This window comes from Phaethon aethereus, assembly GCF_964289735.1.
Source record: "Phaethon aethereus genome assembly, chromosome: 6".
In the NCBI taxonomy this organism is placed as follows: domain Eukaryota; kingdom Metazoa; phylum Chordata; class Aves; order Phaethontiformes; family Phaethontidae; genus Phaethon; species Phaethon aethereus.
Genome location: NC_138580.1, coordinates 11265734 through 11281345, shown reverse-complemented (window position 1 = coordinate 11281345; position 15612 = coordinate 11265734). Strand labels below are relative to the sequence as shown.

General features: G+C 48.8%; 1 protein-coding gene across 1 annotated transcript in view; it reads left to right on the top strand.

Moving 5' to 3' along the window:
- LOC309406261 (TGF-beta receptor type-2-like) overlaps positions 1 to 15612 on the top strand; it is a gene marked incomplete at both ends in the record, with an annotated part of 34084 nt that continues 18472 nt past the window's right edge. Inside the window, one exon of the mRNA XM_082001373.1 lies at positions 1 to 52. Within this exon, the coding sequence (XP_081857499.1) occupies positions 1 to 52 (52 nt within the window). The remainder of the gene's footprint in view (positions 53 to 15612) is intronic.

The following is a 15612-nucleotide window of genomic DNA, read 5'->3' as shown; positions in this document are numbered from 1 at the left end:
ATGGGTTACTGGAGGAGACCGGGTCTGCTTTCCTTACTGCTGCTCTCCTTCTGTGAGTAGAAAAATGTTTCTGGTTAGACAACATTAAGCAACATACTCCGAGAGGTCATTTATTTTTCCTTCCTCCAGCAAAATAGCTAATCTTTGATTTCTCCCCTGACAGCAATTAGCCAGAAGATTGGAAATAGCTGAGAATTTGGTAGAATACACTGCTACAACTGCATCAGCTGTGTATTTCTCTTACGGTGAAGGGCGAGCGTTTGCCTTGGTGGAAAGCGCTGCGTGCTCGCTTGGAGCAGCTCGCAGATGTCAGTATTTACAGTGCAAAAATATATATAGGTCAGCATTACTTGTTGGAAGTTTTTATTTTACTGAGGGAGATTAAAAGCAACTGAAGTGCACCGCGGAACGATCTGGCTTCGACAGTGTCCAGATGTGGTGAAGTTTGCAGCTTAGAACTTTATCTGCCCCAGTTTATGTGCAGAATTAATCGAACTATTAAAGAAGGAAAGAAGTAGGGAGAAGGGGGAGGAGAAGTGTCTTTGCAACAACATCTGGTTATTCGGCAAACCTTTCCAGCACTTACGTAAAGATTTCTTTGTAATAAGTGCCCTGCTTAGGTTTTGGTAGCACTTCTTCAATACTCAAGATAAAACACTCCAGCAGCACTTGAAAATGTGCCCATTCATGGTTTAACTTCTCTTGTTTATATCTTGATGATTGTTTCATAACAGGGAATAGATTTGTATATAAGTAAGTGTTATATATGTGTCTCCTAAGTATGTGTGTCTGTCTGTCTGTGTATATACAGTGCCTATGTATCTGTATACACACATATATCCCGATATAATATATATTTATATAGTTGCACCGACAATGGCACTTTTTACAGTGAACTCTTTTACAAACACAGACCCGTTTCCCTCACTACAGAAATTTCAATGCAACTAAAATTGCTTTCTGCTCAAAGCAGTGAAGTAGGGGGATTATAATTCCAGTATTTTGCATCCAAATGAAATAACTGGGGGCAGGGACCTTTATCTGCTTTCACTTTACATGGGTCCCCCTATCTACAGGAATAGGGAATGAAAGAATATGATCGGTCAGTAATTTGTGTGTAAGCAGATACAACCCTACATGCAACTGTTGAAGCAGAGGGACCCGGATGGGGGAATTTAGAACATAAGGTCTGGTTGATTTTTCAAAAAGTTGCGGAGATATATAATATTCATTATTGTAGATAATACCCTAAAATGTGGTTTGAAATGTAGGATGCTACGCCGATAACATCCTGCTAAATTAATCGCATTTGGAGCAGAACTGAAGGAATTACTACAAGGTATTATTTAAAGCACAGTCTTGGGTTGGTTTTGGTAAGAAAGACGACCACTAATTATCCTTCAGAAATACCTAATTTTGGAGTTATTTAACTTATGGTTTCCTTTTTCTGAAAGGCAAGGTTTTAATCTGAAGGAAGCCAAACCAAAACATATCATGATTACTAAGTTCATCTGAAAGGTTACGTGAGTGATATGATGACAAAATTTGCCTCTGTATGGGGAAAAAAAAATAAACCAAGGCGCTCTCTGTCTGATTCAGCTCAACAATGATATATGTTTTCTGGGGCTACATCCACTTCCCTTGTGTCTTAAGATTGACCCTCCAGTCATTCTGAGACCTTTAAAGTACCCTGGGAGCCCACTTTGCACTGACATTAAGAGAGAAGGCAACAGCAAGTGCCCCAAAACGACAGAAAATACACAGGCAGTTATTCTTCAAGCAACAAATCCCACCGCTCATCCAGCCTCTCTTTAAAGACTGGCAGCGCTGCCTCGGCAGCAAAGTCGCTCCTCGTAGCACAGAGATTTAAGATTTGCCATAGAGAACATGGCCCAGAGTGCATCTCAGGTGTCCCAGAATCTCGTCTGTCCCCTCAAGGCCAGCCGAGCATCTTTAGGGACATTGCTGCTCTCCCTAAGCGTTTACACCAGGGCAGCAGACCCCAGTTTGCGCTCCACACTGCCTGTCTCTATCCCTTTAATCACCAGCATGGTTGAGTGGTCATCAGACAGCACATCTGACCGCTTTCATCCATACGCAATGGAAAAAAGGACTAGTCTGGCAGACCGCTGAAATTTCAGCTACTGCATTTCCCTAATCCTCCCTGGCCAGCCCTAGCAAGGCTTCAAAATACTTACCCTTAAACTTCTCCCCGGTGGCAATGCTGCTGGAGGGCAGCATTTTCAGCTGGCTTTCTCAGCAGAAGGTGCAGACAGGGGCTGTAGTTGCAGCACTGCTAAAGCAAACTCTCACGCAGGGGAGCAGGGAATCCTCCCAGGGCAGAGAGCTGGCGTGGTTCTGGATTTACCTAGCCCAGGACAAAAAAATACAAGGATCATTCAAGATCGGAAAAACCTATCTTACAGTGTGGGGGCTGAAGGCTTTCAGTGTCTTTAGTTTGGCCAGGAGAGAGCTGGGAGGTGAGCTAGTTATCAGCTACAACCAGGTCCTGGAGAGATGCTTTCTGGCAGAGGGCTTCCTCTTCTATGGGATAGAGGGAAAATAAGATTTACACACTGGAAGCTGAAGCCGGGCGCTTTTGTGTTAGAGCACAACACGGTAAAGTTGTTCCAGCAGGTGATTACTCAGACTCAGGATGTGGTGGATTTTTGTTGCTCAAAAGCCTTCCATGATTGCAAGACTATCTGCTCAGTAGACTACAACCCAGCAGTCATGGACATGATATAGGGATTACTGTATTGTGCACATGGAAACACTCCGTCCCTACAGTTAATAATTAGGAGTTTTCCTGCCCTGTTTTGCATCAGAATCAGGAAAGTCTCCCTCGTGCTCTGTGTGTCAGGAATAGGGCTCAGGTCAGACCACGCAAGCATGGGGCTGAGCACAATCTCAGCTCACGGAGGGGAGAGAAAAGCACCACAACTCTCTGAGCTTTTGAGACAACCTCAAGAACATGCGTTAAGTGTCACTGGTGTGATGACAGCTCTCAGGGCATGAAGAGCCCCAGGAGCCCGGCAGAGTGCCTTGGGCATCCAACCTCCAAAAGAGGACACGAAACTCAAAATGTGCCAGGGCACACAGCACTCACCAGGGGAGAGCTGTACCACATGGGATCTGCTGAAGCTCCAAAGAAAGAGAAAGAGGATTTGTGCAATGAGGGAAGGTTGCAGGTCTGTTGCCCTGAGTCCAGAGCTCCCAGCTCCTGGGGTTTGGGTCTGCTTCTCCATAACTCCATTAAAATGCTGGCCCGCTAAAATATCCTGACATTTTTTCCTATGAGTCTCCTGGGCTTCTTTTGCGATGGTCCCTCAAGGCGCTGTGATGGCTCTGCAGAGAGCGGATTCAAGGGAGTATCTCTTGGTAGATGGTGGCTCTCTGAAGCCACATGCTCTTTCCTGCTTGCACAAACCAGCCCCTGTTCCTCCAGTGAGCCTCTTCGGCTAAACATATAGAGCATATATAATTCATAAATCATGACAGGGAGCTCCAGGGCTGTCAGAAAAACATCTCTGGCTTTTGATGTGCTCAAGAAACCTCTGACCTATCCCAGGCTCTTCAGGCAGCTCGTTCAAGAAGTCGGCCTCTTATTTCTAAAGTCATCAGAGCTAAAACCAGGGGTTGTACTGCCAGCGAAACGCCAGCCCGCTCCTTGGGGAGGGGAGCTACCAGGATTGTACCCCAACACCGATGCACTCACAACTCGGGAGCACAGCGTGAAACCTGAGCTGGTGAGAGGACGAGGGAAGGAAGAGGACGAAGGAATACTCACCCGCCGTTTCACAGGCAGATACCTCCATTTGCAGACAGGGTCGTTGCAGGTCCAAGGCTGTGCCGGAGCAGTGGAGCAGACCTCTTCTCCCAGGTAAGGCAGCACAGGGAGGTGGGTGCTGCCCGCCCCGGGACACACAGCTGCAGCATTGGTTATGACAGTCCTTCTCAAGTAGCACTGTGTTTTGCTCTGGGATTGTTTTAAGACAGCCAAAACACCAAGGAAGAAATTATCACCCTCAAAACAAACCAAGAGCCTGCAAGGAGCCCACGTTGGCTGGGTGTAGGTAGCTGCGTTGGGAGCAGGCACAGCATCCCACTGCCTGAAGGAGAAACTTGTGCATCCTACCATGAGGCTAAGAACAGAGTTGCAAAAAATTCTCCAGTTAGGAAATAAAAGGGAAAGCATAAGAAAAACCCTGACAATGTAAAACCGAAGTCCTCTGCAGTGGTGCAAATGGCATGAGACTCAGCAAGGCAAGTGACAGATTATTTTGAATTCACCTTTACAGTTCTCCGAACTCGATTCTACAGTTTCAGCCCTTGGTGTAAGTTAGATTAACTGAAGGCTAAAAAAGCTGGCAGTACAGCTATGTCAGATTTATGAAAGTGGGCATTTCCTCTCCCCTTGCATCTCCAGCTTTGCTCAGACTTGAAACAGGCTGGTCATCGTTAAAGCTGCTCAAATCTGTATTTTAGTGGGGGGACTTTGCGGAGGAAAATCTTTTTTGAAATATAATTCCATGGAACTTGAAATTAAAACACATCCTTTTCTAAAAAAAAAAAAGAAAGAAAGAAAAACTGATTTTTACTGGTGTTATCACTATTTAATGATGGTCACAAAGACATTTTTGTGTGCTAGTAGTAAAAAAGTGCAGCCAGCTGCAATCATGATACTTGTTACTCCCATTAGAGATGGAGGCCTGAACAGATGTATCCCACATATTCACTGAATATGCAGAAAGCAAACATTGGCATTAAAAACAGGTGACTGGGGGCTTTTATGCTGAGAAAGTATTCAGCTCTGCTGCCTGTCCTCCACAGATTTATATCGTTCCATGTTTTGCTCCGTTGAGTTTATTTCCTCGGGACATTATTTTCCTCTCCCCTTAGTGATAACTCTTTGCAATAACATTTGCTTTCAGCCGGGCTCCACAGTGTTGCAACTTGCCATAAACTAATGAACTCTCCCATAGATTGTCGTGTTTTCAAGGAAGCACAACATCTGATCTTTTTATTAAAAAAAAACAGTCCCACCAAGGAGACAAAATCAGCAGCTCCCACACACTTTGCTCTTTTCACATCCAGCGTTCAGCGCTGTGTGCCAAGTGAAAGCCTCGTGCCGGAAGGGGCCTCCATGCAGAGGGGAGATAACACCGCTGATGGCTGCCTGTCTTATCAAACCTGTGGATTACAGCTACATTATCTCCGTGCTGGACCCCAACTTCGGGATTACATTTCCTTAGGGACCTCTCCAGGGGGAAATGAAGGGGTGACTGAACGCTGCCTTGGCCCAGCTCACATGCACATCCCTGAACCCAGAGACAACTGCTGTGATCCTGCCTCTGGAAAGGATCTGTAACGTCCATCAGAGTCATATTTCTCGTTCGTCAGTGGGTTCATCTTTTTGTTACAGCCCATGTAGGGCTGAAACTCTCCTGCCAGTTGCTGGTAGCTGTCAAGCTTTTACGCGAAGAAGGAGAGCCGGCTCACCGTGCAATCCCCTCTGCAGCCATGCTCCCACAGGTACACCGCGCCGGGACTCACCCTGCCACGGAGCCCTTCCGCTGCCGCGGTTTGCTTCCCATTGACACACCAGGAATACGCCTGACGAACAACAGCTGATGTGTGCTACAGCGAACACACCTCAGCCCTGGGGCAGCTACTGTGTCCAGCTGTGCGCCACAGCTGCCAGCCTGCCCTGGACGGAGGGCTATCGCCCACATGGATCCTAGCGGCTCCGAGGATATACCTCAACCCAAGTGTTACACTTGACGAGGCAGGATTGTTTACAGCTGCACTTAAGATCAAAATAACAGTAATTTTTTTAAAAGACGATTTCAACTTTTCTGCTGTGCAATTTGCAGCTATCAGCAGGAGCAAGCTGTAATGGGGAGCTCCAGTGCTGGCAGCTGCCGGGCGACACTTTGCAGAGTCCCACGCTCCAGTTCAACCCACACCATGGCCACAGCTCTGGAACTGGTTGAAGCAGCTTCATACCGAACATATTCTGCCTGGGCTTGCGGCAAGACCCCTCACCTTGCCATGCTGTGGATGGAGGTGTTCCCTTTAGCTCCATGGCGTTTACCCTCCACCAAGTCCAAAACTCCAGCCCTTCTGGGTAAGCAGAGGTCCAAAGAAAGCCATCCCCAGCAGCTTCCACCCCAGCTCCGGAGTCAGGCTGATGAGACCTGAAGGTGTCTGAAGGAAATGCCTGCCCGCCTTCACTCAGCCTGCAGAGAGCTGTTGTCCGCCCCTTGCAACGTATGGTGGCAAGTCCTCCGACCGTGCCTGGGAGCCGGACAGTCCATGTCTCCAGGAGCATCACACCCTAATACATGCCCTGCAGGCAAAGCAGCGCTGATGAGCTTGTGCCAGCAAGCACGGCAGTCAGCAAACAGGGCTGGCTTAGTGCCCAGGTCCAGGGTCCAGGCGGGGCTGAGCCCTGAAGCAGCCACCTGAAGTGACACCGAATGATGTGATCCGATTGGATCGCATTTATAAGGTATCTCCTTGCCCCAATATCCGATCATCTAATCTTTTCAGTTCCCCCAACATCACTGTGAAGACATTCCCTCTGGGAAAAACATGCTTTTCTTACCTGTTTGCTTCTGGGAGGCACAGAGACATCTGCTGAAGTTCCTGGCCTGCTGGCTGTTACACCACTAAGAGGGGCCTTTTCCTTAGATCGACAGCGCAAAACCTGGAGATTTCAATAGGGATCCCTTCTCTCTTCAGCTATCCCAAACCAGACAGCTTGACTGTGTCCTGCGTTGCCTCAGCACACCGTGAACCCCATCAGAAAGATGATACTGCCAATGTGAATTCATACTGTGCCTGACACTGGAAATCCAGAGGAGAATTTCTTCTCTTTTCTTGCAAAACCAGGAACTCAGACCTCTTTCCAGAAATGCTTCTTGGGAGTGCCATGACTGCAAGTCCTTCTGGGGTCTTTACAACTGTTAGAGATATTTATTTTGAAAGATCCATTGCGGTTTTCAGGTGGATCGTTTAATAAAATGCCACCCGTGCAGAAGGAATGTCCACATCCCCTGACGTGTTTGGCAGAGCAGGTCACTAGCCAACACAGCTGGGACACGATGAGGAACATCTGTCTGATGTTGCTTGATAAAACTTCCTGCCTGGGAGACTCTGAACACCAGCATCCAGCATGGAAGAAACTGAATCAGCCGCTGTCTTGCTGCATAAAGCATTTTTTCCACGCTAGATCTATCCCAAAATTAGCCTCAACCAGTCCACGATAGCAAACAAGACCCTTCTTCTTACAATAGGAAGTGACACAGAGAGCCATAAGCAACAAGCAGTTGAATGAATCATCCTTCTTCAAATAGACTCAGGGTACAAGTGTCCACAGAAATAAGACCAATGGATCCCCTGGGAGCTCAGCTCCTGCCATGTCTTTAATACATCAAAAGGCACTCGGTGGTGGTGGAAAATGGTCATGGAGATTCCCACCAAAGGCACAGGATATCTGCTTGGGGGTGAGATCTCCCTGCACACATTTACTCTCGTTTTGTGGATTTGCCCTGTGCTCACCTGTTCGTTAAAGAGCGGCACAAGGTTTTCTTTCGCCCTCACCAGGGTATTACCTCTGCAAGAGGCTGCAGCTTGGGAGGCAGCTCTTGGGCAAGAAGTACTGCTCAGCAATGTTCAGACTGCGGCATGTTTCAGGAGATATCCTGGGACAGGATGCTAAGTTGCAAAGGCAATGCGCTACTGCAAAATGATGAGATCTCAGAGCAGGAGATAGTGAATGGAGGACATTCCCCTCTTCCTCCATTCCTCCATGCTGGAGTAGCAGCTTCACCCCTTGCACCTTGTCCCCTCCAGCCACCAAGGCTCCCTGGAGCTGTGCTGCAGCTCTGCCGAGGGCCTGGGACTTGCAGGAACCCTCTCCTTCTCCTGCAAGAGGGGTCTCTGGAGAGGTATCGCGCAGATATGCAAGCTCCGATTACTTTCATATGTGGAGAAAAATACTCTCTTGGTCCCATTCCTGCAAAAATTCCTTTCCAAAAACCTGCTCCCTCTGCCCTCCTGCCATAGCTCTCTTCTACTTTAGAAAAATGGAAAATATTCAAGTTGAATTCAACCCTACTAGGTAGTGCTTTTTGGTAGGTGACAATACAAGTTCCTTTAAAGATATTTTTTTAAGAGCTCAAGAAAAAAATGAAAGAGAACACTCTGTCTATATATGCACTAAATGTGGGATGCTTTAGGAAAAGCGAGAAAGTTTTTAGCGCCTGTAATCCTGGCTAGCCTCAAGTTCAAGTTCCCTCTGACAGCACAAATTACTTAATTACTGTTAGATCCGGTCTAAGTGAGGGCAAAACTCGACTCTACGTAATAATTTTAACAGGCATAAAGAACAGGCGGTGCTGGAACAACTTGATGACAGCACATTGACGGAGAATTAGCAGAGCATCTCTGCCCCAGCAGCTCGGCAGACAGTCCCTTGCAAGCCTTGCTTCTCCTCGGGAATCAAAATCATACAAACACAAAAAAATACAGACTAGTCAACCACAAAAAGTCCACCCGAGATATGAAGAGCAGCTCCAGTCTAGCATCTCTTTGTGGGCTCATCAAAGTCCTCCTAGCAGATGGCAAATAGAATGTGTGCCAGGAATTTCAAACACTCCTCAGGAAGTTCATCTAAATCATCAGTAAACCATTTGCACTTAAATCAGAGAGAACCCTGTTGCCCAAATGTGACCCAGATAACGTTTCTGACTTGTTTACCTATTTGGACGATATCTTTAAATTTCACTTCCATCTATTCACCGAGATCCAGGATTCCTGCAGAGCCTGAAAAATATACATAACACTGAATTCCAAAGTATAATATGATGATAATAGTAAAAAAAAAGCCTGCTGTGCAGTAGTTTTACTTGGATTGAAGTGGTTAAGACAGAGCAATGTCCACAACCAACTTGCAGCTCACTTGCTTTTGCTGTTATGTTGATTGCTGCTGCTTTTTCTGTGTAGAGAGGGACTCATCTCTGCTGGGTCTTCCTGAGAATGAGATGCAGAAGCTGCAGTTAAATAAAACAGATACAGGATACACTGTTGATTCCTCTGGAGAGACAAGACCAACAAAAGTGATGGCAACAGCATTTCGGAGTCAGTTGACTTACCTTCTGCCGTTCAGCTCCGAGATCTGCAAGTGCTGTTAAATCCTCAGCAATTCCTGCAACAACTTGTGACAAGATGAGCTCAAACCACCCGTGCATGGCCAGGCTGTGACTCCTTCTCCCAAGCAGCGTGGGAGGTGGGAAGAAGGGACTCGTTTTTAAGACCAGGATTTAGTCAAAGCCGGATCACTGCAAAGCGCTCTTCAAAGGGCTGAAATGCCAGAGCCCTCTGGAAACGCGGCGTGCAAACCCCCATTCATCAGAACGTCCTTTCTGCGGGGCACGTGCTAGCCCAGCCCTCTGCGAGCCCCACCAGCAGCCTACATGCACCGCGTCATGGCACATGCTAACGCATCGCTTTACCCTGCGAAGTCCCAGATGAGCAGAGGCACCAGCAGAGCTGCTAAAATTGCTTATGAACATTGTCCTCGGCAGCTTTCCCCTTCCCCAGACCCTGACTGAATTGCTGTGCTTTCCATCCACTGGGCGACATGGCACGCTCCCCTCATGCGCCGTCGGGGCCGGTGGGGCCGTAGGGTGGTGCCGGTGGAGGTAACCACACGGGACCGGGTGTAGATATGGCTTTGCCTTGGGCAGACCCCCAGCTGGGGGGGGTTCCCCTCCCAGACCCCAGGCTCGTTGTTCAGGCCGCACCACCGGCTTTGCTCGCTCTCTCGGGCCTTCTCCTACACGTGTGGGGGGAGGACAGCAAAAGGTACGAAAGAGAAAGGAATAGGGGCAATAGGGGCAATGAAAGGGCCTTGCTGCCGGCTGAGATCTCGCGTTGCACCTTCAGAGGCAGGATGGCCGCGAGCCTTCGTTGGCGTCGTAGCTCCTCGCGTTTGACTTTCATAGCCCAGCACTTAACCAGCGGCTGCCGAATGCTTCGTGGGATACGTGCAGTTATTGCCGGGCAAACTCGCAACTGCTCTCGTCTGCCAGGGCAGGGCCTGCCTGGCGTGGTAACGGCAATAACGGCCGTAGTGGCACAGCAACCCACAGCAGCCAGCACACGCTCGGCGCCGAGGGGCTGAAAAAGCCCTGTACTAAGCTGCCGTCCTGTGCGACCTGAGGGACTCCCACGCCAACCTTCAACCCTGCCTCAGGCCACCATCTCCTGACGGGACAAGCGAGCCTCAGGCACGGCAACAAACCCCTAACCTGTGGGCTGCCTCCTGGTTTTAGGGCAATTTTGCTCATCTAGTGATGTAACCGGCCATCCCCAGCCACCGACTTTACTGATGTTTCAGTGAAGGTTAAGTGCATCGGTGAAACGGATTCACAGAATCACAGAATCACAGAATCACTAGGTTGGAAAGGACCTTTAAGATCATCAAGTCCAACCATTAATCCAGAACCACCATGTCCCCTAAACCATGTCCTGAAGCGCCACATCCACACGTTTTTTGAACACTTCCAGGGATGGCGACTCCACCACCTCCATCACCTTTCTGTGATTCAGAAATACACGCAACATTTTCAGAAATCGCTGAATGTTGCAAAGACACTGAGAAAAAACAACAAAATGGTACACGGCCGCTAGGTCTGTGGTTTATCCATTCCGTGTTTCTCCATCCTCAGATCAACTCCTCAGGGTGCAAAGTGGTGTTAATGGGAAGGATGTTGTCTGTAACACCGGAAAGAAGAGTGCTCCCGAAAGAGCTTGAGTTCAGAGTCTAATGGGGGTATAGGTTTTGCCTCATCTGGTAGTTATAGTCCTTCCAATGCTGAGCAAGGGCAGAACATCCTCCTCACCATGCTGGGCCGGGTCCTGCTGGGCTCCAGGAACTCAGGATTGCAGGGCTGGCTTGCTTTGCTTTTTCAAACTTCAATGCCAAACTTTCTTTGGTGAGAAATTTTCACATTTGAAGTGATTCTCCAGCTAAAAGAGAAAAAATATGCCAGCGTAACACATTTCAAGGACCAGCAAAAATCCGCAAAAAAAAATGTAAAAAATAATTAAGTAAAATAAACTTTATCTTAACCATTTCATGCAGAGAGTAAACAGGGGGTTTGCTTATAACACCCTGTTGCATACAACAGGCAATTTTTCCATAACTCTTTTCTAATGGGTCGCATGAGAGCTTGGATGCAAAGTACCTGCCTGGAGACACGGACGATCCTCCAGGAACTGTTTGCGTGTGGAAATGAATTTCAGTTCAGCCACTTCAGAACAGTTTTTTTGTTTACTTTCCGCTGACATGAAATCAGCCACGATTGCGTCGCATGCGGGATCGGTTAGCCAGTTACATAATGCTTAATAAATCCAAAAGGAATAATATAAAACACATCACCCAGTCTGGGAAGAGTAACAGTATCTCAGCCGGTGGCACTAACCCACCCGGGCCAGGCATCGGCAAAGTATCTGACCTAGTGCTGGGGGGATGCAGGGCCGTGCCGCTGCGTGAAAGATGCGATTAGGAAAAATGCTTGTGGCATGTTTATAAGCCCTGAAGATAGACAGATTGCCCGGGCAGACCGTGTGTAATGGTGAGGGTATATCGAAGGCAGCTCACCCCGTCCCGCAGGGCAAGGCAGGCACGTGCTCGCGCGCCCAGCTCCAGCTGTATCTGCTGCTCGTGTAAGGTATTACTCCACCCTATTAATTTTCCTGTGGGTACTTTGTAAAATCATAACAGCCCTGTAAACAGAAAGAGCAAGATTTGGTGATTATTTGCTGCAGATTATTTCCGCAGTTGTGGTGTGGAGGAGAAAGGGCACCGCACTGAGATGTCCCCCCGGGGAGCAAGAAGGAAGGGAGATGACCCAGGACGGGGCTGCCAGGCTAAACACAAAACAGTGGTGTTGACTTGCACCCAAAAAAATGGGGTGCATATGAAGAGTGCAGGTACCACCCGCTCTGCAGTGCCAGTGCCCCAGCTCTCCCAGGAAAGCTGTCCAACCCATGGGTGCGTCACCCCAAGCACCCTCCACAGCTCTGCATGGACCAGCTCTTGTCCTCCTTTCCCCTGTCTCCCTGCCTGCTCTGCTCCCCAGCTTCTCTTCTAGTCCCGGGGGAGCCCTGCTGCTGCCTTCAGCCACGCTGTGGTTAAATACCAACAGAAGAAAAGCTGGGGATGAAGGGGTTAATTACTACAGGCTCAGTACAAGCCAAGTCTGTAAGTGACTCCCTATTGCTATTTCGAAAAGAGGCTGCCTGGAAAGGGAAAGGAAAAAAAAAAAAAAGAGAGGTTTACTTTACAACCATCATTATTTCATCTGCAGAGTTTATACAATGGAAAATAAAAGCCAGCGTACGCAAAGTCAAATCATTTCTGTTTCATTAATGGTATGGAAATCGTTTTGTTTTTATAGGGGAAAAACAAATGTGAACTTGATGCGTGTGTGTGCGCGCACACATGCAACTCCCTTCATTGCAAAGGGCAGAGCAGTGAAATCCAGAAATAAAAAATGACTCAGAGGCTGTAGGATCTATGAGTCAGTTGAGCTGTTGTTGTTTTTAAACACAAGTGAGAGCACAATATGGCAGATAATTGCCCGCGCAGCCCTCCCGTCGCAGGCGTCCCCGCCAGCCCAGCCAGCGCGCCTGCTCCCTGCCAGCCCGCACCGGCTGGACCCTGCACCGGCACCCAGACCTCGGGACAAATAAGGGCCCAGAGGGATGGAGGGTGGGTTGCCCCAGCAGGAGCAGCTTTGGGGGACGGAAAGTGAAATCTGGGTCAGGAAACTTGAGATCTCCTGGAGGAGAAGCATCTTGCTGCGGGTAGAGGAGAAGGGTCCCTGGTGTTGCCCGATTTCACTGCCCTGGGCGTGAGCAAAAGGGGCTTTCACGGTGGATGGAGGAGACAAGCGGCTCTGAGGGCAGACAAAGGAGCATGGGGTCGGGTGCGCTCCCCCATCCTCAGCCGCAGGCACAGACATCAACCGAGCGACATCAAAGAGAAACCACCCCAGCCAAACCCTCCCCGCTGAGTGCCGGGCATCACCTCGCTGGCCGCCGGTGTGCCAGCTCGCCCGGATGGTGCCGGCTTTGTTGGGGCATCACCCTGGGGTACCTCTGTATGAAACATCCCAATGTCCCAAAAGCAGAGTCATTGCACTGACGCGTAGACAACTTGCGAAAGGTACCTGAGAAATAAAGGAGATTACCAAAGCAGAAGGACGGACAATATTCTGCAGAGCTCGTCTCTCCCCAGAGTGAAGTTAGATCATGATGTAATTTAAGCATCTGAAAGAGATTGGAGAAGTCTGCTGGTACGATCCATACCCAATTTACTTTGTAATAGGACTAAGCAGTATTTGCTAAACACTTCATTTAAAGGGATATTTTCACAAAGGAAAAATAAGTGGTGGAGTAAGTCAGTTACCAGCCTGTTTGAAGAAGGTCCAAGCAAACCAGAAATGTATACTGCATGTCTTTCTGGCACCAGGAAACACTGATGTCTAACACAATCAAAATCAGTCCCTTTTTATTCACCAGGAAACTTTACTGGCTCATTCCTTGCTCCATACTGTACTCTGCCAAGTACAGTATTTATTATGCAGGACGATGTGGGACCACATACCTGAGGGCAGAGCCTGGTCCTCTGAAGCCAATGCAGCCTGAGCGCTGCTGAGTTTCCTGTGGGAGCCGGGGGCTTGTGCCTTGTAAGGGCGAAAAATAGGATAATAAATTTTCTCAGATCCAGTCGGTCTGCCTTACCTCTCCTGTGAAGATGAAGATACAGTGTTTGTAAAACACATTGATGGAGAACAGCGTACCAATACTAAAAAGCTCTTCGGTTCAGCAGCGGGAAGTAGCACCAGATCCCATCATTGGAGAACAGAACTGAGCTGGAGGAAGCCAAGCTCCATCCGAAATGAAAGGACAACAGTTTAAAGTCTAGTTCTAGGGAGCCCCTGTAGCACTGCGGAAAGCCACAGCAAGACCAGGCGCTTTCCGACAGAAGCTCAAGCTGGAGCTGACTGCAGGAAATTGGGGACCTCTGCTACACAGGTCATACTGGACAATTGCAATGGGGACTTCAGACCCTGCATAGGATCTCCTGGAAATCGGGGACGTAGGAATTACCCTGACATAGCCCATCCATGGCACTGATGGTTGCTTCATGGAGGAGGCAGCTCAGGAGTAACCTGCCCGTGGAGAACACCAAGGTCCTGGTGTTCTCACAGGGGTCAGCGAGAGAGCAGAGCCCATCAGCCCTGCTGTTGTTTTAGTCTTAAAAACAAGTACAGTATATAATAGGGAAGGAATTTGTTTGTCCTCATAAAATTGTTATGAGGCTCTGTTATTGTGTAGTCAAGTCATTCGCCATGGATGAAAGCCCAAGGCAAAGCCTCATCCGGAACTCGGCAGCTGACAAAAGACTCACCACTGAGCCTGGGCTCACCCAAGTGGGAAGCAGGTCTTAGGGCAGGTTGGGATCCCATCAGGGCACTCCACCCAGGAGCAACGTGGCTGCAGGGTTGAGATACAAGCGCTCCTCGATCCTGTGATTGAGCATGCTGCTGGTTAGAGACAGCCACGCAGCACGGCAGCTGATCTCCCAGGCCTCAGTCTCTCCGAGTGCACAGCCTGGGGATTACAGGTTGACTGACCTGCGTGGAAAAGATGATGCAGAGAGCTCCCAGAGCTGCTGCAGTACTGGCAAGCTGGGAAGCCCTCTGCAATTGCTGAGTTAGCACCAGCTCCACTCTGGGGTGCTTAGAGATACACAGAAAAGAGGGGGTAGACCTCACTGTAAAGCATTTATGACCTAAAAATGATCAATTTTTTTCTTTGTCCTTGAAAAAGAAAAGCAGTTTAAGGGCAAATTGCCCTTAAATTGTGGAAGGTCCCCTTCTACCTTGGGAGGGGGAGAGCTGGAGGGGTGCAAGTGCCTTCGCATCTCACACCAAGCACTTTTCCTTAATCCCATCTGGTGTTTAGCTGTCACAAGACAGCATGCCAGAGAGAATATTTGAGAACTAAAACTACTCATTGTGCCCCACAGTGAAAACGCGTTGCATGCACGTGCCATTGCTTTGGCTACAAAGCACCTTCTCCTTCCCTGTAACGAATGCACCGTGCCCCTACCTCTGTGCACCCCAGGCTTGCTCCGTAGCGATTCACCATCCTTGGGGACTGCAGCATGCGGAAAGCTGGAGCCAAAGTTAGGTGGTGGATGACCTACCTGCTACCTGGGGCTGCATTGGTAGAGACGAGCTAATGAGCGCCCTACTTACCCTGCTGGGTTCTTACAGCTGCAGGCACTGTCGGCAGCTGAGCACCTGGCAAGTGAGCAAAAAGCTCATCTGTTGGGAGCTGACTACTTCTGTGGCTGCAGTGACGGGACTGGTATGAAATTGTCTTAGAGAACTGTTTTAGATGACTCTTTTATGGAGTAAGACTATGGGTTATTGACTATGGTGATGGTGCTTCAATGGGCCCTGCAGCTGGCCAAGTGGAACGCATGGATGCCTTGTAGACGAGAGGCTGGAGAGCTGCCCCAAC